The following is a 26,280-nucleotide window of genomic DNA, read 5'->3' as shown; positions in this document are numbered from 1 at the left end:
TAAAATACTTTTTTTTTTAATTTTCTGTCCTGTGGAGGCTTTTCCTTTTTAACCAATACAGTGATAGTTATCTTTATCAACCAATCATAAAGCAGTATGGGTTATGCATGTTAGTTTTGTGTTAGTGTTTGTATAAGTTTTACCAGATGCACAACACATGCTTGAACCAGATTTCTGGTCTTTAACATTTGGGCTTTTCAGATCCTGTAAGTGGGCATTAAGCTCAATATAAATGCTACAATAATGATGTTGTCAAAGCAAAGCATAGCCTGAGAACAATATGCTGATGTATTTTTAATGTTAGTTGTTTAAATATTGAACAATATGTGTAACGTTTTAGTGACCATAAAGCAATGTGTTATAGTTATAAAGTGAGCAACATATGTGGAATATAGAGGTTTTAAACTCACAATTTCTAAATTTAAATTACAGGAAAAGGGGAAAAAATAATTTAAAGAGCTATGAACTCCAAACATTTAATTTTGTGATTCAGACAGAGCTTAACAGATTTTAAAAGTTTCCAATTTATTTCTATTATCAAATTTGCTTCGTTCCCATGACATTCTGTGTTGAAGAGATACCTAGGTAGCATCTGGTGCACTAAATTGCAGGAAATAGTGCTGCTACCTAGTGTTATTGCAAATGGATAACATTCTTGCAGAAGTGCTGTCATATAGTGCTCCACACACGTGCACACTCCTGTGCTTATGTATCAGCTTTTCCACAAACGATACCAAGAGAATGAAGAAAATTTGATAATAGAATTAAATTAGAAAGTTGTATGAAATTGCTGCTCTATCTGAATCATGAAAGAAACATTCTGGGTTTTGGGTTCCTCCCTTGAGTGCTAACGACGGCTCAGAGCCGTCGCAGAGTTTCCCACCTTGAGGGAGATCTGGGGGGGCCCCACCCGCTCTACCCCGGCGATCGGGCCTGCATAGTGACAGTCATCACCGGGACTTCACGTTATGAGCGGTGACGTAACGCGCGGTGACGTGTCTTGGGGATCTGAAAAAAAAAAAAAAAGTTCATTAAAAAAAAAAAAACTTAAAAAAGCTTAGCGCCCAGTTGGGAAAGTGCTTAACACTCAAAGGGTTAAGTACATTGCTATTTGTTTTACTACATGTATAGTGTAGTGTTGTATATTTTTTGTTATTGGCTGCATTTCAGTGATATACTAACTAATGTATTATCCAGACATGCTTCAGAACTGTCTATTAGTGATTAGACTGTACCCATATAGCCTCTTATTAAAGCTGTGTTACCCTTATCGGGGTAGCCTACTATTGCTTCCCGCTTCTCCCTCGCACAACACATTTCTCTCCTGTCTCCTTGCCCTGCACTCTCTCTTTTTTATCAGTGTATCTCCTGCCCTCCCCAAGCAGTGTCTCTAAGTCAAATACAACTTTCATGGGTGAGACAGAGAATGGAATTTTAAGAGACTTTTTAATTGACTTGTATTATTCAATTTACCTTATTCTCTTAATATCCTTTGTTGAAAAACATACCTAAATAGGCTCAGGACCATCAATGCACTACATGAAGCTAGCTTGTGATTGGTGGCAACACATATATGTCTATTATAACTGACTCACCATATATGCTCAGCTAGCTCCCAGTTCTGCATTGCAGCTTGAGAGCAGAAGTTAACTATGTGTTCAGCCCCTTTGCAGGGTTTAAACACATACCGCTAGATTTAGAGTTCTGCGGCCAAAGGGGTGCGTTAGCTACGCGTGCTTTTTTTCCCCCGCACCTTTTAAATACCGCTGGTATTTAGAGTTCACAGAAGGGCTGCGTTAGGCTCCAAAAAGGGAGCGTATAGCATAATTTACCACCACTGCAACTCTAAATACCAGCGGTGCTTATGGACGCGGCCAGCTTCAAAAACGTGCTCGTGCACGATATCCCCATAGGAAACAATGGGGCCGTTTGAGCTGACCCCTGCATATTTTTTTAACCCCTAATCTGCCACTCTGTACACCACCGCCACCTACGTTATCCCTATGTACCCCTAATCTGCTGCCCCTAACACCGCTGACCCCTATATTATATTTATTAACCCCTAATCTGCTTGCCCCAACGTCACCGCCACCTACCTACAATTATTAACCCCTAATCTGCCGACCGGACCTCACCGCTACTATAATAAAGTTATTAACCCCTAATCCGCCTCACTCCTGCCTCAATAACCCTATAATAAATAGTATTAACCCCTAATCTGCCCTCCCTAACATCACTGACACCTAACTACAATTATTAACCCCTAATCTGCCGACCGGACCTCACCGCTACTCTAATAAATTTATTAACCCCTAAAGCTAAGTCTAACCCTAACACTAACACCCCCCTAAATTAAATATAATTTTTATTTAACGAAATAAATTAACTCTTATTAAATAAATTATTCCTATTTAAAGCTAAACACTTACCTGTAAAATAAACCCTAATATAGCTACAATATAAATTATAATTATATTGCAGCTATTTTAGGATTAATATTTATTTTACAGGTAACTTTGTATTTATTTTAACCAGGTACAATAGCTATTAAATAGTTAATAACTATTTAATAGTTACCTAGTTAAAATAATTACAAAATTACCTGTAAAATAAATCCTAACCTAAGTTACAATTAAACCTAACACTACACTATCAATAAATTAATTAAATAAAATACCTACAATTATCTACAATTAAACCTAACACTACACTATCAATAAATGAATTACATACAAATACCTACAAATAAATACAATTAAATAAACTAATTAAAGTACAAAAAATAAAAAAAGAACTATGTTACAAAAAATAAAAAAATAATTTACAAACATTATAAAAATATTACAACAATTTTAAGCTAATTACACCTACTCTAAGCCCCCTAATAAAATAACAAAGCCCCCCAAAATAAAAAAATGCCCTACCCTATTCTAAAAATAGAAAAGCTCTTTTACCTTACCAGCCCTTAAAAGGGCCTTTTGCGGGGCATGCCCCAAAGAATTCTGCTCTTTTGCCTGTAAAAAAAACATACAATACACCCCCCGCAACATTACAACCCACCACCCACATACCCCTAATCTAACCCAAACCCCCCCTTAAATAAACCTAACACTAAGCCCCTGAAGATCTCCCACCACGCCGGGTATCACCGATCCGTCCAGAAGAGGCTCTGAAATCTTCATCCAAGCCCAAGCGGTGGCTGAAGAGGTCCATCATCGGGCTGAAGAGGTCCATCATCCGGCTGAAGTCTTGATCAAAGCGGGGGCTGAAGAGATCCATCATCCGGCTGAAGTCTTGATCCAAGCGGGGGCTGAAGAGATCCATCATCCGGCTGAAGTCTTCTATCAAGCGGCATCTTCAATCTTCTTTCTTCCGGATCCATCTTCATCCCGCCGACGCGGAACATCCATCCTGGCCGACGACTTCCTGACGAATGACGGTTCCTTTAAATGACGTCATCCAAGATGGCGTCCCTCGAATTCTGATTGGCTGATAGGATTCTATCAGCCAATCGGAATTAAGATAGGAAAATTCTGATTGGCTGATGGAATCAGCCAATCAGATTGAGCTTGCATTCTATTGGCTGTTCCGATCAGCCAATAGAATGCGAGCTCAATCTGATTCGCTGATTGGATCAGCCAATCGGATTGAACTTGAATCTGATTGGCTGATTCCATCAGCCAATCAGAACTTTCCTACCTTAATTCCGATTGGCTGATAGAATCCTATCAGCCAATCGGAATTCGAGGGACGCCATCTTGGATGACGTCATATAAAGGAACCGTCATTCGTCGGGAAGTCGTCGGCCAGGATGGATGTTCCGCGTCGGCGGGATGAAGATGGATCCGGAAGAAAGAAGATTGAAGATGCCGCTTGATAGAAGACTTCAGCCAGATGATGGATCTCTTCAGCCCCGCTTGGATCAAGACTTCAGCCGGATGATGGACCTCTTTAGCCCGATGATGGACCTCTTTAGCCCCTGCTTGGGCTTGGATGAAGATTTCGGACCCTCTTCTGGACGGATTGGTGATACCCAGCGTGGTGAAGATAAGGTAGGGAGATCTTCAGGGGCTTAGTGTTAGGTTTATTTAAGGGGGGTTTGGGTTAGATTAGGGGTATGTGGGTGCTGGGTAGTAATGTTGGGGGGGTATTGTATGGTTTTTTTTACAGGCAAAAGAGCAGAATTCTTTGGGGCATGCCCCGCAAAGGGCCCTTTTAAGGGCTGGTAAGGTAAAAGAGCTTTTCTATTTTTATTTTAGAATAGGGTAGGGCATTTTTTTTATTTTGGGGGGCTTTGTTATTTTATTAGGGGGCTTAGAGTAGGTGTAATTAGCTTAAAATTGTTGTAATATTTTTATAATGTTTGTAAATTATTTTTTTATTTTTTTAACTTAATTCTTTTTTTATTTTTTGTACTTTAGTTAGTTTATTTAATTGTATTTATTTGTAGGTATTTATATGTAATTAATTTATTGATAGTGTAGTGTTAGGTTTAATTGTAGATAATTGTAGGTATTTTATTTAATTAATTTATTGACAGTGTAGTGTTAGGTTTAATTGTAACTTAGGTTAGGATTTATTTTACAGGTAATTTTGTAATTATTTTAACTCGGTAATTATTATATAGTTATTAACTATTTAATAGCTATTGTACCTGGTTAAAATAAATAAAAAGTTGCCTGTAAAATAAATATAAATCCTAAAATAGCTACAATATAATTATAATTTATATTGTAGCTATATTAGGGTTTATTTTACAGGTAAGTGTTTAGCTTTAAATAGGAATAATTTATTTAATAAGAGTTAATTTATTTAGTTAGATAAAAATTATATTTAACTTAGGGGGGTGTTAGTGTTAGGGTTAGACTTAGCTTTAGGGGTTAATACATTTATTAGAGTAGCGGCGAGGTCCGGTCGGCAGATTAGGGGTTAATACTTGAAGTTAGGTGTCGGTGATGTTAGGGAGGGCAGATTAGGAGTTAATACTATTTATTATAGGGTTATTGAGGCGGGAGTGAGGCGGATTAGGGGTTAATAACTTTATTATAGTAGCGGTGAGGTCCGGTCGGCAGATAAGGGGTTAATAATTGTAGGTAGGTGGCAGCGACGTTGGGGGGGCAGATTAGGGGTTAATAAATTTAATATAGGGGCTAGCGGTGTTAGGGGCAGCAGATTAGGGGTACATAGGGATAACGAAGGTTGCGGCGGTGTACGGTCGGCAGATTAGGGGTTAAAAATAATTTATTAGAGTGGCGGCGATGTGGGGGGGGCCTCGATTTAGGGGTACATAGGTAGTTTATGGGTGTTAGTGTACTTTAGAACACAGTAGTTATGAGCTTTATGAACCGGCGTTAGCCCAGAAAGCTCTTAACTCCTGGCTTTTTGCTGCGGCTGGAGTCTTGTCGTTAGATTTCTAACGCTCACTTCAGCCACGACTCTAAATACCGGCGTTAGAAAGATCCCATTGAAAAGATAGGATACGCAAATGGCGTAGGGGGATCTGCGGTATGGAAAAGTTGCGGCTGCAAAGTGAGCGTTAGACCCTTTCCTGACTGACTCTAAATACCAGCGGGCGGCCAAAACCAGCGTTAGGAGCCCCTAACGCTGGTTTTGACGGCTAACGCAGAACTCTAAATCTAGGCGATAGTTAAAGCATTTTATTATTGCATAATTGCTTGCATATAACACATTATTTCTTCCACTCATTTATAACACTGGGAATCCTCCCTACAGCTGTCTTATGGCTTATATATCTGTATATGTGTCTGTTTACATAGATGTAAATACTGTATATTAATGAAATAAAAGGTTAACTTCTGACAGCATTAATGAAAAGATGAAAATTACAGTATAGCCTCTCATAAAGCCCTCATATAGCCCTCATATAGCACCTCATATAGCCCTCATATAGCCCTCATATAGCCCTCATATAGCCCTCATATAGCACCTCATATAGCACCTCATATAGCCTCTCATATAGCCCTCATACAGCCCTCATATAGCCCTCATATAGCACCTCATATAGCCCTCATATAGCACCTCATATAGCCCTCATATAGCCCTCATATAGCCCTCATATAGCCTCTCATATAGCACCTCATATAGCCCTCATATAGCCTCTCATATAGCCCTCATATAGCCCTCATATAACACCTCATATAGCACCTCATATAGCCCTCATATAGCACCTCATATAGCCTCTCATATAGCCCTCATATAGCCCTCATATAGCACCTCATATAGCACCTCATATAGCACCTCATATAGCCTCTCATATAGCCCTCATACAGCCCTCATATAGCCCTCATATATCGGGGGGTAGTTATCAACGTGTCAACTTTCCTGCCTTCGCCGGCCCAATACGCCCGCCTAAGCTCGCCTCACATCGTTGCCGCGGACCTGAAAAAATTAGCCTAAGTTATCAAGTAAAGCTGTCAAAAAGCCGCGGGGCGATGAGCAGCGGACTGTGAGAGTTATCACTCATCCGATCTCGCTGCTCTTTGGCTGTTTGACAGCTTTCTTGCTAGCCTGTCACTAAGCACTCACACTAAACTACACTGTTCTGCCCCCTATACCGGCGCCCCCGGAGCCCCCCGCAACTAAATAAAGTTACTATCCCCTAAACTGCCGCTCCTAGACCCCGCCGCAAGTCTTATAAATGTATTAACCCCTAAACCGCCGCTCCCGGACACCGCTGCCACCTACATTATACCTAGTAACCCCTATCCTGCCCCCCCTATACCGTCGCCCTGTATAATAAAGTTATTAACCCCTATCCTGCTGATCCCGCACCTTGCCGCAAATAAATAAATAGTTTAACCCCTAAACCGCCGCTCCCTGAACCCGCCGCAACCTATATTAAATTTATTAACCCCTATCCTGCCCCCCACTACACCGCCGCCACTGTAATAAAATTATTAACCCTAACACCCCCCTAACTTAAATATTAATTAAATAAACCTAACACTAATCCCCTGATCGGAACAGCCAATAGAATGCGAGCTCAATCTGATTGACTGACTGGATCAGCCAATCGGATTGAACTTGAATCTGATTGGCTGATTCAATCAGCCAATCAGATTTTTCCTACCTTAATTCCGATTGGCTGATAGAATCCTATCAGCCAATCGAAATTGAAGGGACGCCATCTTGGATGACGTCCCTTAAAGGAGCCTTCATTCGTCGGTAGTCCGTCGGGAAAGAAGGATGTTCCACGTCGGCGGGATGAAGATTCAAGACCCGGCTTGGAAGATGACCTCGCCCGGATAGAAGACTTCTTCAGCGCCTCTTGGAAGATGACATCGCCCGGATGGAAGATTTCTTCAGCGCCGCTTGGAGGATCACTTCATCGGATGGAAGATTTCTTCAGCGCCCCTTGGATGATCACTTCTGCCGCTCCGGATGTCCTCTTCGGTTCCATCGCTGCTCGGTTGAGTGAAGACGACTCAAGGTAGGATGATCTTCAGGGGATTAGTGTTAGGTTATTTTAAGGGGGGTTTGGGTTAGATTAGGGGTATGTGGGTGGTGGGTTTTAATGTTGGGGGGGTTGTATTTTTCTTTTACAGGCAAAAGAGCTGAATTCTTTGGGGCATGCCCCCACAAAAGGCCCTTTTAAGGGCTGGTAAGGTAAAAGAGCTTTGAACTTTTTTAATGTAGAATAGGGTAGGGCATTTTTTTTATTTTGGGGGGGGTTGTTATTTTATTAGGGGGCTTAGATTAGGTGTAAGTAGCTTAAAATTGTTGTAATATTTTTTTAAATGTTTGTAACTTATTTTTTTTATTTTTTGTAACTTAGCTTTTTTTATTTTTTGTACTTTAGTTAGTTTATGTAATTGTATTTAATTGTAGTTATTTGTAGTTAATTTATTTAATTAATGTAATGATAGTGTAGTGTTAGGTTTAATTGTAACTTAGGTTAGGATTTATTTTACAGGTAATTTTGTATTTCTTTTAGCTAGGTAGTTATTAAATAGTTAATAACTATTTAATAACTATTCTAACTAGCTATAATAAATACAAAGTTACCTGTAAAATAAATATAAATCCTAAGATAGCTACAATGTAATTATTAATTACATTGTAGCTATCTTAGAGTTTATTTTACAGGTAAGTATTTAGTTTTAAATAGGAATAATTTATTAAAGTATAGTGTAGTGTTAGGTGTAATTGTAACTTAGGTTAGTTTTTAGTTTACAGGTACATTTCTCTTTATTTTAGCTAGGTAAGCTATTAAATAGTTAATAACTATTTAATAGCTATTGTACCTAGTTAAAATAAATTGAAAGGTGCCTGTAAAATAAAAATAAATCCTAAGATAGCTACAATATAATTATTATTTATATTGTAGCTATATTAGGGTTTATTTTAAAGGTAAGTATTTAGTTTTAAATAGGATTAATTTAGTTCATAAAAGAAATATTATTTAGATTTATTTAATTAATATTTAAGTTAGGGGGGTGTTAGGGTTAGTGTTAGACTTAGGTTTAGGGGTTAATAATTTTATTACAGTGGCGGCGGTGTAGTGGGGGGCAGGATAGGGGTTAATAAATTTAATATAGGTTGCGGCAGGGTCAGGGAGCGGCGGTTTAGGGGTTAAACTATTTATTTATTTGCGGCGAGGTGCGGGATCGGCAGGATAGGGGTTAATAACTTTATTATAGAGGGCGGCGGTATAGGGGGGGCAGGATAAGGGGTTACTAGGTATAATGTAGGTGGCGGTGGGCTCCGGGAGCGGCGGTTTAGGGGTTAATACGTATAGAGTAGCTTGCGGTGGGCTCCGTGAGCAGCGGTTTAGGGGTTAATCATTTTATTTAGTTGCGGCGGTGTAGGGGGGGGGACAGATTAGAGGTGTTTAGACTCGGGGTACATGTTAGGGTGTTAGGTGTAGACAGCTCCCATAGGAATGAATGGGATGTCTGGCAGCAGCGAACTTGTACTTTCGCTATGGTCAGACTCCCATTGATTCCTATGGGATCCGCTGCCTCCAGGGTGGCGGATTGAAAACCAGGTACGCTGGGCCGTAAAATTGCCGAGCGTACCTGCTAGTTTTTGATAACTAGCAAAAGTAGTCACTTGTGTGTGGAACATCTGGAGTGACGTAAGAATCGATCTGTGTCGGACTGAGTCCGGCGGATCAAAGTTTACGTCACAAAATTCTACTTTTGCCGGTCTCTAGCCTTTGATAACTAAGGCGAATCAGCCTCGCCACAAATACGCTGCGGAATTCCAGCGTATTTGAGGTTGACAGCTTGATAACTACCCCCATCACCTCATATAGCCCTCATATAGCCCTCATACAGCCCTCATATAGCACCTCATATAGCCTCTCATATAGCCCTCATATAGCCCTCATATAGCACCTCATATAGCCCTCATACAACACCTCATATAGCCCTCATATAGCCCTCATATATCCCTCATATAGCCTCTCATATAGCCCTCATATAGCACCTCATATAGCCCTCATATAGCACCTCATATAGCCCTCATATAGCCCTCATATAGCCCTCATATAGCACCTCATATAGCCCTCATATAGCACCTTATATAGCCCTCATATAGCCCTCATATAGCACCTCATATAGCCCTCATATAGCACCTCATATAGCCCTCATATAGCCCTCATATAGCCCTCATATAGCACCTCATATAGCCCTCATATAGCACCTCATATAGCCCTCATATAGCCTCTCATATAGCACCTCATATAGCACCTCATATAGCCCTCATATAGCACCTCATATAGCCCTCATATAGCACCTCATATAGCCCTCAGATAGCACCTCATATAGCCTCATATAGCACCTCATATAGCACCTCATATAGCCCTCATATAGCACCTCATATAGCCCTCAGATAGCACCTCATATAGCCCTCATATAACCCTCATATAGCCCTCAGATAGCACCTCATATAGCCCTCATATAGCCCTCATATAGCCCTCATATAGCCCTAATATAGCCCTCAGATAGCACCTCATATAGCCCTCAGATAGCACCTCATATAGCCCTCATATAGCACCTCATATAGCACCTCATATAGCCCTCATATAGCACCTCATATAGCCCTCAGATAGCACCTTATATAGCCCTCATATAGCCCTCATATAGCACCTCATATAGCACCTCATATAGCCCTCATATAGCCCTCATATAGCCCTCATATAGCACTTCATATAGCACCTCATATAGCACCTCATATAGCCTCTCATATAGCACCTCATATAGCCTCTCATATGAAACTGATTCACATCGTTATGATAAAATAAATATCTCCCATTGGATTGCACAGTAATAAACATTTACACAGTGAGACAGTTCTCTCTTATACCTCTCCTATTCTAAAAAAGCTGATCTGAATGAACATTCAACTCACACTTGTAATATCATTTCATTATTTATTTTGTCTGCTTTTCCTGCAACCTGTTGCTGGAAAATAATGTTTTTTTTGTTTTTTTAATTTCTTCCACTGCTCCCACAGAGGCTGACCCTGCAACATTTTACACAGTGATTGCTTTCCATGAGATGTGTCCATGACACACTACAAATGTTGCTTCATTATTTGCTATGCAGATATTTATATATAAAATGCAGTGCTTAAATGCATATAAATTAAACATTGTCTCAAATTTGCCTCAGTAGTAGCTTCACTAAAATATTCATGAATATCTGTTTTCCTTAACCCTTTATATTTTTGTGTAATGCTTTTCAGAAAGCTAAGTGTGTTTTTCCTTTTTTTTGTATTCTTAAAAGAACAGTCTAGTTTCCAAATTACAAACTGAACATTTTTGTACTATGACTGTTTGTTAGAGAGGCCACTAGAGGGCAGCAGTGACCAGCACTATACATAGGGTGACTGTTTCATCTTCTGCTTATTGCCTACTTCCCTGTATTCCTTCCTCAAACAGAAGAGGAACAGCCCTTGTGTGTTTATTTCTGCATTTAACCTCTCACTTGGGTTTAGTGCTCAGGGGGCCTCTTCTGCTTTCCTTCCATATATCCCAGACATAAAACTGAGTTCTGGTGTAAAGATGTAAACAGGTAAACAAAAACCAAACAATAAAGGCGCTGACCGGTGGTGGTTCTAGGGCGTTGCACTGACCAAGTGCCTTTTTATTTGCCCAGTGCTCTGTGCAGACTCAGCGTAAGTGCAAAAAGATCAATAGTCAGCGTTTTTATCTCATTTGTTTATATTATTTATTTAAAACAATAACTTTCACAGTGTAAAATAACATGACTCAATTGCTCAAATTGTAACTATTGTAACCTTCCATATTAAACAAGCTGCATATCACTTAAAGGGACACTGAACCCAATTTTTTTTCCTTTGGTGATTCAGACAGAGCATGACATTTTAAGCAACTTTCTAATTTGCTCCTATTATCAAATCTTCTTCCTTCTCTTGGTATCTTTATTTGAAATGCAAGAATGTAAGTTTAGATGCCAGCCCATTTTTGGTGAACAACCTGGGTTGTTCTTGCTGATTGGTGGATAAATTCATCCACCAATAAAAAAATTGCTGTCCAGAGTACTGAACCAACAAAAAGCTTAGATGCCTTCTTTTTCAAATAAAGATAGCAAGAGAACGGAGACAAATTGATAATAGGACTAAATTAGAAAGTTGCTTAAAATTGCTGCTCAATCTGAATCACGAAAGAAAATTTTTGGGTTCAGTGTCCCTTTAAACGGACCATTAAATAATGTAAAATTGCATAACTGACAAGTGCATAATAAAAAGACAAAGCAATAACATTTACTGTGAATTTCAGATTAGCAGTAGATTTTTTTCTGACACATTTATTTTTTCCTACATTTGCCAGCCCCTGTATCATGTGACAGACATCAGCCAATCACAGACTAGTATACATATACACTGTAAACGTGTGCACATGCTCAGTTGTAGCCAGTAGCCTCTTTTCATTGGCTCACCTGATGTGTTCAGTAGTGCATTGCTGCTTCTTCAACAAAGTATACCAAAAAGATGAAGTACATTTTATAGTAAATGGGAAAGTTGTTTTAATTGTATGTTATTTCTGAATGATTGGAAACCTCTTGGGGTTATGTCCCTTTAAAATTCTATAGAATACTGCAGGTAAAAAAGAGTAAAATACTTGCACTTTAAATGGGCAGCCCAGTATACAGCCACAGTGAATCTGACCAGACTTTATACAACGCATTTCACAGCTACCCTGAATACCTGAACAGTGCATAAACAATCAGAGCCATATTACAAGTGACGTGCAAAAATGCAACCGGTAGGGAGCATTAACATCGCATTTTTGATCTGGTATTACAAGTCTTATATATTGTGCGTGTGGCAGTTGTCAGCGCAGGTGCGATCTTCTGCCAGATAATAGATTTCGGAAATTCATGTTGGGTAATGTTAAGTTAACAAACCTGCTCAAGTAGTCGTTACCTTCTCTGCTATACATCATTTGTGTTTTTAAATGCACCATAGAAAGTGATAACTATAAAAAGCTGTTTATAAAATGTACTAATGTATTTGTATTGTTAACTAACGACTTGCAATACGAGTGCAATGAGTACGCTTCTGGCGCCTCCCATTTACAGCACTATTTACGTATTTGGTGCTTTAAAAATATTTTGGTTAAAATGTCACTTTAGTTCAAATGCATTTTAACCAACAACTTGTAATACCTGATAATGTTTTATCGTTTGTGCAAGGCAGAGTACAAAATAACGTGGCATCAGTTGCTCTCGAATTGTAACTTAGTTTTTCATTATGCTTTGAGATTAATGTTGGGGGTGTACAGAAGTATCCAGTTGATAGAAGAATACATAAAGGGACAGTCTACACCAGAATTTATTGTTTTAAAATATAGAAAATCCCTTTATTACCCATTCTCTAGTTTTGCATAACCAACACAGTTATGTTAATATACTTTTTACCTCTGTGATTACCTTGTATCTAAGCCTCTGCAAACTGCCCCTTATTTCAGTTCTTTTGACAGACTTGCACTTTAGCCAATCAGTGCTGGCTCCTAGGAACTCCACAGTGTGGAGCACAGTGTTATCTATATGGCACACACAAACTAGCGCCCTCTAGTGGTGAAAAACTGTCAAAATGCCCTGAGATAAGAGGCGGCCTTCAAGGGCTTAGAAATTAGCATATAAATCTCCTAGATTTAGCTTTCAACTAAGAATACCAAGAGAACAAAAGCAAAATTGGTGCTAGAAGTAAATTGGAAAATTGTTTAAAATGACATGCCCTATCTGAATAATGAAAGTTTGTTTTGGACTAGACTGTCCCTTTAATTTTGTAAATAAAAATACCTATACAATTTAAAAATGCCCCATTGTAGTTTGAAGTCTGTGTCCCTTTAACAACCAATCACTTTGTTTTCAACATGAAGATTTTAGGTGTCTAGCTCACTCGCTCTGCTGCGCAGATTGTTACAAACTAATGCACATTTGAATTCCTCTGTTGACAGCTTTACTGGTGCTTTCTGACACTATGTACAGAGTAACATAATGCTGTATGATTTTTGTTATTGTTGCTTTTGGTTGGAGAATCATTTTATTACAATTGTAACAATAATTGTAATAACAAACACGGCAGCATAAAAGCGGTGGTGTCATATTTATACAGCACAATTTACCTATAAATAGGGCTAAACAAATACATTGTATTTCTAAAGCACTTTTATTTTCTTGTGTATAAAGTGGATGTGACATTTAAAATGAATATGATACCAAATGATACGAGATCTCAGTTTGTGGGAGGCTGCAGTCCAAAGCAAACAAATGCTTATTCTAAACTGATCCATTTGTTCTTGTGTCGTTACAGCTGGATGCTACTGATGACGATGAAGGAGACAACGGGAGAGTCTGGTATCGGATTGTCAGTGGTAAGTACCCAGACCCTGCAACTTTTGTCAAAGTATAGACTTATCGTTATGGGGTAGGAAATGTGCAGGACACAGGCCTCCACCAATGCATACTATGGGGAATATTTAACATAGTGCGAGCGGACATGATACAATGTAGCTTATCATGTCCGCCGCACATCGCATACGCTGTCGCCATTTATCATTGCACCAGCAGTTCTTGTGAACTGTTGGTGCAATGCCACCCCCTGCAGATTTGCGGCCAATCAGCCGCTAGCAGGAGGTGTCAATCAACCCGATCATATTCGATCGGGTTGATTTCTGTCCACGGCCTCAGAGCAGGCGGACAGGTTATGGAGCAGCGGTCTTTAGATCGCTGCTTCATAACTTCTGTTTCTGGCGAGCCTGAAGGCTCACACGGAAACAGGGGCATCAAGCTCCATACATTTAGTTGTTTAAAAATTAAAAAAAGATAAGTGTGAAGTTTTAGTGTCCATAAAGCAATCGGCACCACCATGTTGTAACCTAGAATTCCTTCTCTGCTGAGAACAACTAGAGAATTTTAGCGATGGGTCACTAGAGTGTGCAAACAATCACTGTGTGGAATATAGAAGTGTTGAGTCTGGAGTCTGTACTTCCACATTTAACAAAAGTTGGAAAGTCCACAATTTTTGCAATTAGAATACAGTAAAATAGGACAAAATCAATAATGTATGAAAATATAATGCAAAGTGTTTTGCTGCACGTTATTAAACATTTTATAGTACTATCTCAATGTGTTCCTTTACATTTGCTAGGTAAGATATTGTGGTTCTTTTTTGGGGAGCCATTGGGGTAAAAAGTGCAGGCTTAAAGGGATACTAAACCCAATTTTTTTCTTTTGTGATTTAGATAGAGCATGACATTTTAAGCAACTTTTTAACTTACTCCTTTTATCAAATTTTTGTCATTCTCTCGGTTTCTTTATTTGAAATGCAAGAATGTAATTTTAGATGCCTGCCCATTTTTGGTGAACAACCTGGTTTGTCCTTGCTGATTGGTGGATAAATTCATCCACCAATAAAAAACTGCTGTCCAGAGTTCTGAACCAAGAAAAAAGCTTAGATGCCTTCTTTTTCAAATAAAGATAGCAAGTGAACGAAGAAAAATTGATAATAGGAGTAAATTAGAAAGTTGCTTAAAATTGCTGCTCTATCTGAATCACGAAAGAAAAAAAATTGGGTTCAGTGTCCTTTTAAAGGAATATGAAACCCAAAATGTTTCATTCTCTTGATCTTTTTAGTTGAAAAGCATATCTAGGTAGACTCTGGAGCAGCAATGCATAACTGGGAGCTAACTGCTGATTGGTGGCTGCACAGAAATGCTTCTTTTCATTGGTTCACCAGATGTCTTCAGATAGCTCCCAGTAGCGCATTGTTGCTACTTAAAAAAAGGATAACAAGAGAATGAAGCAAATTGCATAAAAGAAGTAAATTGGAAAGTTGTTTAAAATCACTTTCTCTATTTAAATCATGAAAAATAATAAAAATGAAGGGTTTCATGTCCCTTTAAGCTTTACTGATAATTTCTTATTTTGTCTGCACAAAGAGCACATTTTAGTAAACTTACTTGTTCTCTGAATATACAAAACAAAACATTATTGTTTTCCGCTTTTCACAATTTGTTTAAATGGAGATTTCTATTTTCCTCTACATAATCTGTAGTATATTCCCTTACTATATATAGCAAATGGTCAAAGGTATTGCAGGAAGTAGTGATATGATTTACTGGACATGTAATGCTTATCCAAAGACAGGTTTTCAAGGGCTTCCTCGCTTCTTCAGTCATATTATTTCTAATCTGAAGAGAAGATTACACTTTTAAAATCGTGTCTTTTAAATTGCATTATAAGTCCAATAAAAGGTATCACTACTTACTGCAATGCTCTTATTTCGGCGTCTGCATCACTAGACTATTATGACTGGTTCAGTAAAAACGCCCAGCTTGTAATAAATGTACGTTATTCCGATTACTTGTGAAATGCACTATTTTATTCCGTACATTTTAACCTCACTTGTAATATAAAGAAATGATTTATTAAAAAGTAACTTATTGCGTTGTAAGTTATTAGGAATTAAATTCAGACGCAGATGTTACAAAATAGAAGACAGTAAAAATTAAACAGACGTGGAAGTTAAAGGGATAGTAGATTCAAAATTAAACTTTCATGATTTAGATAGAGCATGCAACTTTAACCCCTTAAGGACCAGCGACGTACCCTGTATGTCACTGGCCTTTTTTTGGGACTTGATTGTTTTATATCGCGGTCTTGCCACCAGTATTGAGACTGCTCTATTCCACCAAGCCTGCTGGAGGGAGGACATTAATAGCGTGTTCATGCTAGACTTGTGCTATTATGTCCGGAAAAAACCCTTAACGACCAGTGACATACAGGGCACATTGTGGTCATTAAGGGGTTAAATAACTGTCTCCTTTTCTTCTATTATCTTATTTGCTTTGTTTTTTTGGTATACTTTGTTGAAAGCATACCTAAGTATATAAAAAATCTATCTATCCATATTATATATAAATCCATATATAAATGTATATGAAGGCCACAATATTCTATACTAACTACAATCCTTTAATACAATACATGACATGTACAATATATATATATATATATATTTTATATATATTTTTTTTTTTCACTAACAGGAAATAGCAGAAACAATTTCCGCATTGATGTCAGCACTGGTCTCATTATGCGTGGTGCCACGCCACTTGACAGAGAAACCAACTCTTCCCATGTCCTAGTGGTAGAAGCTTATAACGGTGATCAAGGTCCAATGAGAAGTTCTGTGAGGGTAAGAAGATAGAAGATGGTTCCAGTTCATGTTGCAATACAGTCACTGGTTATAGAGATATTAATATGAAGCCATTACTTGCTATAGTGGGGAAAAATATACATTTTATGTTGTATGTTTTGTTTATTAAAAAGCAAGCATCACTTAATGAGCCTAATAGTCCGGCCCCTCCACCCAGGCTGTTTTTTTCTTTTTTACACAGCTCTCCATTGTGCAGCCAATCAGAGGTTGCATCAACCGGCTAGAGGGCGGAACTGCTCAGCTGATGCCACCTTCTGAATGGCTGGACAAGGAATAAATAGCATAAGTAGGGGGCGGTGTTAAAAGTCCCACGTAAGGACTCTATACATTTCCCTTAAGATGAAAGTGCCATAAAATCAGTTCCAAATTTAGTAGCAATATTTTAGAATTTGTTGTGCCAAATCATCTTTCTTAAAGGGATAGAAAGGTCAACATTGAAATGTGCATGGCTGCATTTAAGTTTTAAATAAAAGCATTTTGCAATATTTTTCTATTAGAAAAAATGCTTCTAGTAAAAGTTATTACTGGGTTTTTTTTTGCAGCATATGTACATATGCCGTGAGGGCAGGTATTCCAATATGTGAAAAGCAATTGTGCCTGAAAAAATGACCCAGCACGAGTAATACTGCAGATAATTCTGAGCATCTGGGTTTATTCCAGTTGTATGAAGCTGATTCCGATATATGCCCTAAAACCCCACTATAACACTGTTTCGTTATCTGTGGTCCTTTCATCAGGTCATTGTCTACGTTGAAGATGTTAACGATGAGCTGCCCGTTTTCACACAACAGCAATACAGTCGCTTGGGACTGAGAGAGACGGTGGGTATTGGGACCTCTGTCATTGTTGTTCGTGCTACAGACAGAGACACAGGTACTGTATTTCTCTTTATCTATTCATTTAATCACCATTATGATAATATTCTAGACATACATTAGTGCATAATGCCGCCTTGTTCAACCCAAGCAAATATAAATAAAAATAGTAGACTTCGGTTCGGATCGATTCGGATGTTTTCTAATTTCAGTTCAGATCGATTCGAATTCGGAAATATTCGAATGAATTCGTTTCGGATTCATTCGGATTCAAATAAATTCGTCTGTATTCGGTTTGGTTCGATTCGGAAATTTGGAATTTCAGTATTTTTCGGTATGTGTTAGGTGGGATATGCTGTGTATTAGACTAGTATTATGTACTGTATATTAGGTGTAACCCATAGCAGAGTGATATAACCTAATATACTGTACAATACTAGTGTAATCCATGGCCATCCGAATGTAACGAATAAATCCGAACTAATTCGGATTTATTCGGTAGATTCGGTACTACCGTATTTTGGAAATTCGAATTGATCCAAATTTCCGAATTTAAGAAATTCGTACGAAACGAAACGCACATGTCTAAAAACTAGAGTTGAGCAAAAGAGCTTTTATTCCATTGATTATCTCCTTATTGAAAATAGCATATTTTTTACAAACACAAACTTGTATTGATTTTACACTAAACTAACCATTAAACATTCTGGTGTCTCTTCCTGTTTCAGAAAACACTAAAGTTCTCAATGATTTCCAATCTCATCCATAAATGATCTCACTTTAGTGTCATTTTCTTTTGTCTCAAAGTAAAACTTGTTTCCTGCCAACAAAGATACTTTTTATCTTACACATTTTTACAGAAGAGACACTTTAGAAAGTTAAGAGGTATTCAAATGCCAAATTACCAACACTACCTTGTAATCTGCAAAGCTTAGTGGGATGTTTTCTATGTGGTTACCGCTTTGCTAGCATCATTAATGCCAAAGTTACAAAGAGCACGTCATTTTTGGATTAGTTAAACATAGTTTAACTAAGATGTCTAATTATTTGTACTAGCTCCCCCCCCCCACTGTATCATTAAACCGGCCCAAGAAAAACAATTAACATCTGTGTAGTGAGAAAATAATTTACTGTTTTAGGATTTTGTGTAATTTAGAGGCCTCTCCTACCCTAATGAAGCAGGTTCCACCGCTACAATTTTCATTTGAGTCACGTCTGCCCTCACTGCTAAACTATTTCTTGGCATTTCACTTGGAATAATTACGTCTCTGGTATTAGTTAGTTACATTAAATTCAGTTCATACAACCCATATTGGGATTTACCTTCCACCCACCCAGTACATTAGTGGTCCTAACTCCTTTCTTAACCTCCTGGCATTTGTACCCCTGTTGGCTAAATCTGCACCATACAGTGTGATAAGATGATCATGTGATGCTGGGCACATGGGGTGTGTCTTTTCTGTAGTAGCAAGTCACAATGTCACAGTTTTGATGATCTGCATTTCTGTGGATACTAGAAGAGTGGGGAAAATAAGAGGGTACAAGCCATCCATTCACCTCATCTTATTTATATGTCCCCACAATCTAAATTACATCATCCCTCAGCCTACATTAACCTGCAACCCCCCACTCTGATTCGCTCCAAAAAAGAGTTTTTGTAAACCTTTATAAGATGACTGCAGTTAATAGGGACTTTAACCTGTGACCTTTTGTGATCCCACACAGGTGATGGGGGGATGGTGATCTACAAGATTATATCTGGCTCAGATGAAAAATTTGAGATTGACGGAAGCACTGGTTTACTGACCACCATCAATTACCTAGACTATGAAACTAAAATCAGTTACTACATGAATGTATCTGCCACTGACCAAGCACCTCCATACAACCGCGGCTTCTGCACAATTTATGTCACATTAATGAATGAACCAGACGAAATAGTTCAGTTTTCAAACGCAGCATATGAAGCGGTGATATTTGAGAATATTGCAACAGGAACAGAAGTTTTGCGGGTACAAGCACGGTCAATCGATAACCTGAACCAGCTAACTTACAGGTTTGACCAGAACACAAACGCTCAAGCACTGGCCCTTTTCAAAATTGATGGAATTACGGTGAGTTTGTTTGCATTAAACAAAACATAATAATACTATAACAAATGAAACATGTTCTAAAAGTTTAATATAGTATGAAATATATATATTTAATTTAAATATCTCAAAATCTATATATCTATATATTATTTATTTTACATATATTTTTAATCATATATATACAGTTTTTAATAGTATATAATATATATTACATTATATATTTGTATATTTTATACTGTGCTTTTTAACCATGTGAGACCTCAGATCATATCCCAGTCCCTACACCCTTTTTATATGAACTCAGATCCCTGTGTTCCATCTGTGTGGCCACATGAGACATTAGATCAGATGAATCCCCCATACCTCTTTCTGAAGGATGTGTAGCTACATGAGACATCAGATCAGATGCATGCTAAGTACCTCTTTGTAAAGTCTGTGTAGTCACATGAGACATTAGATCTGATGCATGCCCTTACCTATTCGTGAAGGCTGTGTAGCTACATGAGATATCAGTTGTATGACCCATACCTCTTTCTTAAGGCTGTGTAGCCACGTGATACATTAGATCAGATGCATTCCCCATACCTCTTTCTGAAGGATGTGTAGCTACATGAGACATCAGGTCAGATGCATTCCCCATACCTCTTTGGGAAGCATGTGTAGCTACATGAGACATCAGATCAGATGCATGCTCCATACCTCTTTGTGAAGGATGTGTAGCTACATGAGACATTAGATCAGATGCATACCCAGTACCTCTTTGTGAAGTCTGTGTATCCACATGAGACATTAGATCTTATGCATGCCTAGTACCTCTTTGTGAAGTCTGTGTATCCACATGAGACATTAGATCAGATGCATGCCTAGTACCTCTTTGTAAAGTCTGTGTAGCCACATGAGACATTAGATCAGATGCATGCCCAGTACCTCTTTGTGAAGTCTGTGTATCCACATGAGACCTTAGATCTGATGCATGCCTAGTACCTCTTTGTGAAGTCTGTGTAGCCACATGAGACATTAGATCAGATGCATGCCCAGTACCTCTTTGTGAAGTCTGTTTAGCCACAAGAGACATTAGATCAGATGCATGCCTTGTACCTCTTTGTGAAGTCTGTTTAGGCACATGATACATTAGGTCAGATGCATGCCCAGTACCTCTTTGTGAAGCACGTGTAGCCACATAAGAAATTAGATCAGATGCATGCCCAGTACATCTCTGTGAAGTCTGTGTAGCCACATGAGACATTAGATCTGATGCATGCCCTTACCTTTTCATGAAGGAAAGGATGAGTAGCTACATGAGACATCAGATGTATGCCCCATACCTATTTGTTAAGGCTGTGTAGCCACATGAGACATCTGATCAGATGCATGCTCTTACCTATTCATGAAGGCTGTTTAGCCATATGAGATATTAGATCAGATGCATGCTCCCTACCTCTCTGTAAAAGGATGTGTAGCCCCATGAAAAATCAGATCTGATGCATGCTCAGTACCTCTTTGTGAAGTCTCTGTAGTCACATGAAATATTAGATCAGATGCATGCTCCAAACCTCTTTGTGAAGGATGTGTAGCCCCATGAGACATCAGATCAGATGCATGCCTAATACATCTTTGTGAAGTCTCCATAGCCACATGGCACATCAGATCAGATGCATGACCTGTACCTCTTTGTGAAATCTGTGTAGCCACATGATACATTAGATCAGTTGCATGTCCCATACTTCTTTGTGAAGGATGCGTAGCCATATGAGACATCAGATCAGACGTGTTACTCATACCTCTTTGTGAAGGCTGTGTAGCCACATGAGACATCAGATCAGACGCGTGACTCATACCTCTTTGTGAAGGCTGTGTGGCCTTATGCGACATTAGATCCGATGCATGAGCCCTGCAGCCAACCCTAATCAACAATACGCCCATGTTAGATGCATAACGTTTGCAGCACACTCAAGCCAACTAAGTGACATAATAACTTTATATCAGATACATTGCCTCTGCAGCCACTTTGTGCAAGCTTTATGCCGTGTAAAATTTCAAATTAGATAGTATACTTGAGGACCAGTGCTGAACTGAGCAAACACACTGTTAGTCCCACTAAAAACAGTTGTCCTAGGCTAAATTCTCTTGAACTAATAAAGCATTTATCTTTGTATTGTGGCCCATGAATAATTATTTATAGAACTATAGAAAACGATTTTCCAAAATAATAAAAATATGCTTTAATGTGCTCTATTTATTAGCTTATTCAATGCATGATCTTAAGATCACTTATCTGGCTCATTAGCTAGGATCCTATGTTAAGAACTTAGTCTGTTTCTTCTTTTAGGCATTTTTTTGTCCATGTGTAAAGTAGATATTAAATATAATTAAACTCACTTTAGTACTTGAGAAGTGAAGTACCTAATTATACACAGTTGTATTATTATTTATGTATAATTGTTTCTATGTACATTATGGTCACATAAGAAATAATTAGTTTATATTTTTTTGATTTGCTTGTTCGTTTTTTTCTTCCTCGGAAAACCTCGTAGTGAAACCTCAGCATGTTTTATACTGATAACAGCAATACAATGGTTTAAGCTACTCTGCTCATTGGCATATTGTGTAGCAAAATAATCGTTTGTACACAACTAGAAAGCAAAAACACACGTGAGAATACACAGACACACAAGCACTCAAACACACATGAAAATACAACCAAACAAAAACACACAAACACACAGCGATAGACACACACGCAACACACATCAAACAATAGAAGCACACACACACAAACATGTGAAAGAAACATGTAAAGAGATAAGTTTACTCATACATAAAAACACATATGAAAATACAACCAAACAAAAACACACAGAGATAGACACACATGCAACGCACATCAAATAGAAGCACACACACAACACACATCAAACAATAGCATACACACGCAACGCACATCAAATAGAAGCACACACACACAACACACATCAAATAGAAGCACACACACGCAACACACATCAAACAATAGCATACACACGCAACACACATCAAATAGAAGCACACACACAACACACATCAAACAATAGCATACACACGCAACACACATCAAATAGAAGCACACACACACAACACACACCAAACAATAGAAGCACACACACGCAACGCACATCAAATAGAAGCACACACACGCAACACACATCAAATAGAAGCACACACACAACACACATCAAACAACAGAAGCATACACACAACACACATCAAACAATAAAAGAATACACACAACACACATCAAACAATAGAAGCACACACACGCAACGCACATCAAATAGAAGCACACACACGCAACACACATCAAATAGAAGCACACACACAACACACATCAAACAATAGAAGCATACACACAACACACATCAAACAATAAAAGCATACACACAACACACATCAACAATAGAAGCATACACACACAAATATGTAAAAGAAACATGTAAAGAGATAAGTTTACTCATACACACAAACACACACACACACACATCTGCACACTTAAATACAAACACACACTTACATATATATATATATATAAATATATATATATACACACACACACAAACATGTGAAAGAAACATGTAAAGAGATACGCACACTCATACACACACATCTACACACTTAAAGGGACACTGAACCCTATTTTTTAATTTTGTGATTCATATAGAGCATGCCATTTTAACCCCTTAACGACTGAGGACGTGCAGGGTACGTCCTCAGAAAAAAGGCAGTTAATGCCTGAGAACGTACCCTGCACGTCCTCAGTGTGGAAAGCAGCTGGAAGCGATCCTGCTCGCTTCCAGCTGCTTTCCGGTTATTGCAGTGATGCCTCGATATGGAGGCATCCTGCAATAACCTTTTTAAGTAATCCGGTGCAGAGAGAGCCACTCTGTGGCCCTCTCTGCACCGGAGATCGGTGGCTACCTGCGTTGGTGGGTGGGAGCCGGACCGGGAGGCGGGTGGCGGCCATCGATGGCCATGTGGATGTGAAGGGGGGCGGGATCGTGGGCGGGGGTGGCTGGGGGCGCGCACGGGCGCGCGCGCGCGTGCACGGGAGGGTGGGGGCGGGCGCGTGCACGGGGAGGGAGCGGGTGGGAACCGCTACACTGCAGAAAATGTGAAAATAAAAAGATAAAAAATATTGAAAATGTAAATAATCAGCAAGGTGGTGGGGGTTTGTCTGTGGGGGGTGGGGGGGGGGGAAGCTACACTACAGAAAAAAAAAACCAAAGGAAAAAAAAGCACTTTTTATTGTAAACAGGGTACTGGCAGACAGCTGCCAGTACCCAAGATGGCCCCCAATAAGGCAGAGGGGAGGGTTAGAGAGCGGTTTTGGGGGGGATCAGGGAGGTTGGGGGCTAAGGGGGGGATCCTACACAGTAGCATATGTAAATTGTGGGGTGGGGGAGGGAAGGGAGCTGTTTGGGAGGGATCAGGGGGTGGGATGTGTCAGATGGGAGGCTGATCTCTACACTAAAGCTAAAATTAACCCTGCAAGCTCACTACAAACTCCCTAATTAACCCTTTCACTGCTAGCCATAATACACGTGTGAGGCGCAACAGGATTTAGTGGCCTTCTAATTACCAGAAAGCAACGCCAAAGTCATATATGTCTGCTATTTCTGAACAAAGGGGATCCCAGACAAGCATTTACAACCATTTGTGCCATAATTGCACAAGCTGTTTGTAAATGATTTCAGTGAGAAACCTAAAATTGTGAAAAATTTTACGTTTTTTTTTAATTTGATCGCATTTGGCGGTGAAATGGTGGCATGAAATATACCAAAATGTGCCTAGATCAATACTTGGGGTTGTCTACTACACTACACTAAAGCTAAAATTAACCCTACAAGCTCCCTAAAAGCTCCCTAATTAACCCCTTAACTGCTGGGCATGATACACTTGTGGTGCGCAGTGGCATTTAGCGGCCTTCTAATTACCAAAAAGCAACGCCAAAGCCATATATGTGTGCTATTTCTGAACAAAGGGGATCCCAGAGAAGAATTTACAACCATTTATGCCATAATTGCACAAGCTGTTTGTAAATGATTTCAGTGAGAAACCTAAAGTTTGTGAAAAAATTTGTGAAAAAGTGAACAATTATTTGTATTTGATCGCATTTGGCGGTAAAATGGTGGTATGAAATATACCAAAATTGGCCTAGATCAATACTTTGGGATGTCTACTAAAAAAAAAATATATACATGTCAAGGGATATTCAGGGATTCCTGAAAGATATCAGTGTTCTAATGTAACTAGCGCTAATTTTGGAAAAAAATGGTTTGGAAATAGCAAAGTGCTACTTGTATTTATGGCCCTATAACTTGCAAAAAAAGCAAAGAACATGTAAACATTGGGTATTTCTAAACTCAGGACAAAATTTAGAAACTATTTAGCATGGGTGTTTTTTGGTGGTTTTAGATATGTAACAGATTTTGGGGGTCAAATTTAGAAAAAGTGTGTTTTTTTCAATTTTTCCTCATATTTTATCATTTTTTTAAATTATAAGATATGATGAAAATAATGGTATCTTTAGAAAGTCCATTTAATGGCGAGAAAAACAGTATATAATATGTGTGGGTACAGTAAATGAGTAAGAAGAAAATTACAGCTAAACACAAACACCGCAAAAATGTAAAAATAGCCTTGGTCCCAAACGGACAGAAAATGGAAAAGTGCTCTGGTCACTAAGGGGTTAAGAAACTTTCTAATATACTCCTATTATCAATTTTTCTTTGTTCTCTTGCTATCTTTATTTGAATAAGAAGGCATCTAAGCTTTTTTTGGGGTTCAGAACTCTGGATAGCACTTTTTTTTTGGTGGATGAATTTATCCACCAATCAGCAAGGACAACTGCCACCACCTATATTAAAATTATTAACCCCTAATCTAATTCCCCTACACCGCCGCCACCTATATTAAATATATTAACCACTAAACCTAAGTCTAACCCTAACACCCCCTAACGTAATTATTATTAAAATAAATCTAAATAATATTAATAATATTAACTAAAATATTCCTATTTAAATCTAAATACTTACCTATAAAATAAACCCTAAGATAGCTACAATATAATTAATAATTACATTGTAGCTATTTTAGGGTTTATATATTTTTTACAGGTAACTTGGTATTTATTTTAACTAGGTACAATAGCTATTAAATAGTTAATAACTATTTAACAGCTACCTAGTTAAAATAATTACCAAATTATCTGTAAAATAAATCCTAACCTAAGTTACAAATACACCTACACTATCAATAAATTAATTAAATAATCTACAATTATCTAAACTAAAATATAATTAAATACACTAAACTATATTACAAAAAAAAACACTAAATTACAAAAAATAAAAAAAGATTTCAAGAATTTTAAGCTAATTACACCTAATCTAAGCCCCCTAATAAAATAACAAAGCCCCCCAAAATAAAAAAATGTCCCTACCCTAAACTAAATTACAAAAGTAATCAGCTCTATTACCAGCCCTTAAAAGGGCCTTTTGCGGGGCATTGCCCCAAAGTAATCAGCTCTTTTTCCTGTAAAAAAAAGTACAACCCCCCCATTACAACCCACCACACACACACCCCTACTCTAAAACCCACCCTATCCCCCCTTAAAAAAACCT

At 38.4% G+C, this 26,280-nt stretch overlaps 1 protein-coding gene across 1 annotated transcript in view; it reads left to right on the top strand.

Annotated features, from left to right (window-relative positions):
* Positions 1-26,280, top strand: part of CDH23 (cadherin related 23) — a 1,210,211-nt gene that overhangs the window by 868,149 nt on the left and 315,782 nt on the right. Inside the window, exons 28-31 of the mRNA XM_053692025.1 lie at positions 13,807-13,867; positions 16,544-16,692; positions 17,451-17,586; positions 19,254-19,642. Of these exons, the coding sequence (XP_053548000.1) occupies positions 13,807-13,867; positions 16,544-16,692; positions 17,451-17,586; positions 19,254-19,642 (735 nt within the window). The remainder of the gene's footprint in view (positions 1-13,806; positions 13,868-16,543; positions 16,693-17,450; positions 17,587-19,253; positions 19,643-26,280) is intronic.

Source organism: Bombina bombina, chromosome 9 (assembly GCF_027579735.1).
Source record: "Bombina bombina isolate aBomBom1 chromosome 9, aBomBom1.pri, whole genome shotgun sequence".
NCBI classification, from domain to species: Eukaryota; Metazoa; Chordata; class Amphibia; order Anura; family Bombinatoridae; genus Bombina; species Bombina bombina.
Note: the sequence above shows the minus strand (reverse complement) of the source record. Positions and strands in the feature narration are given on the sequence as shown.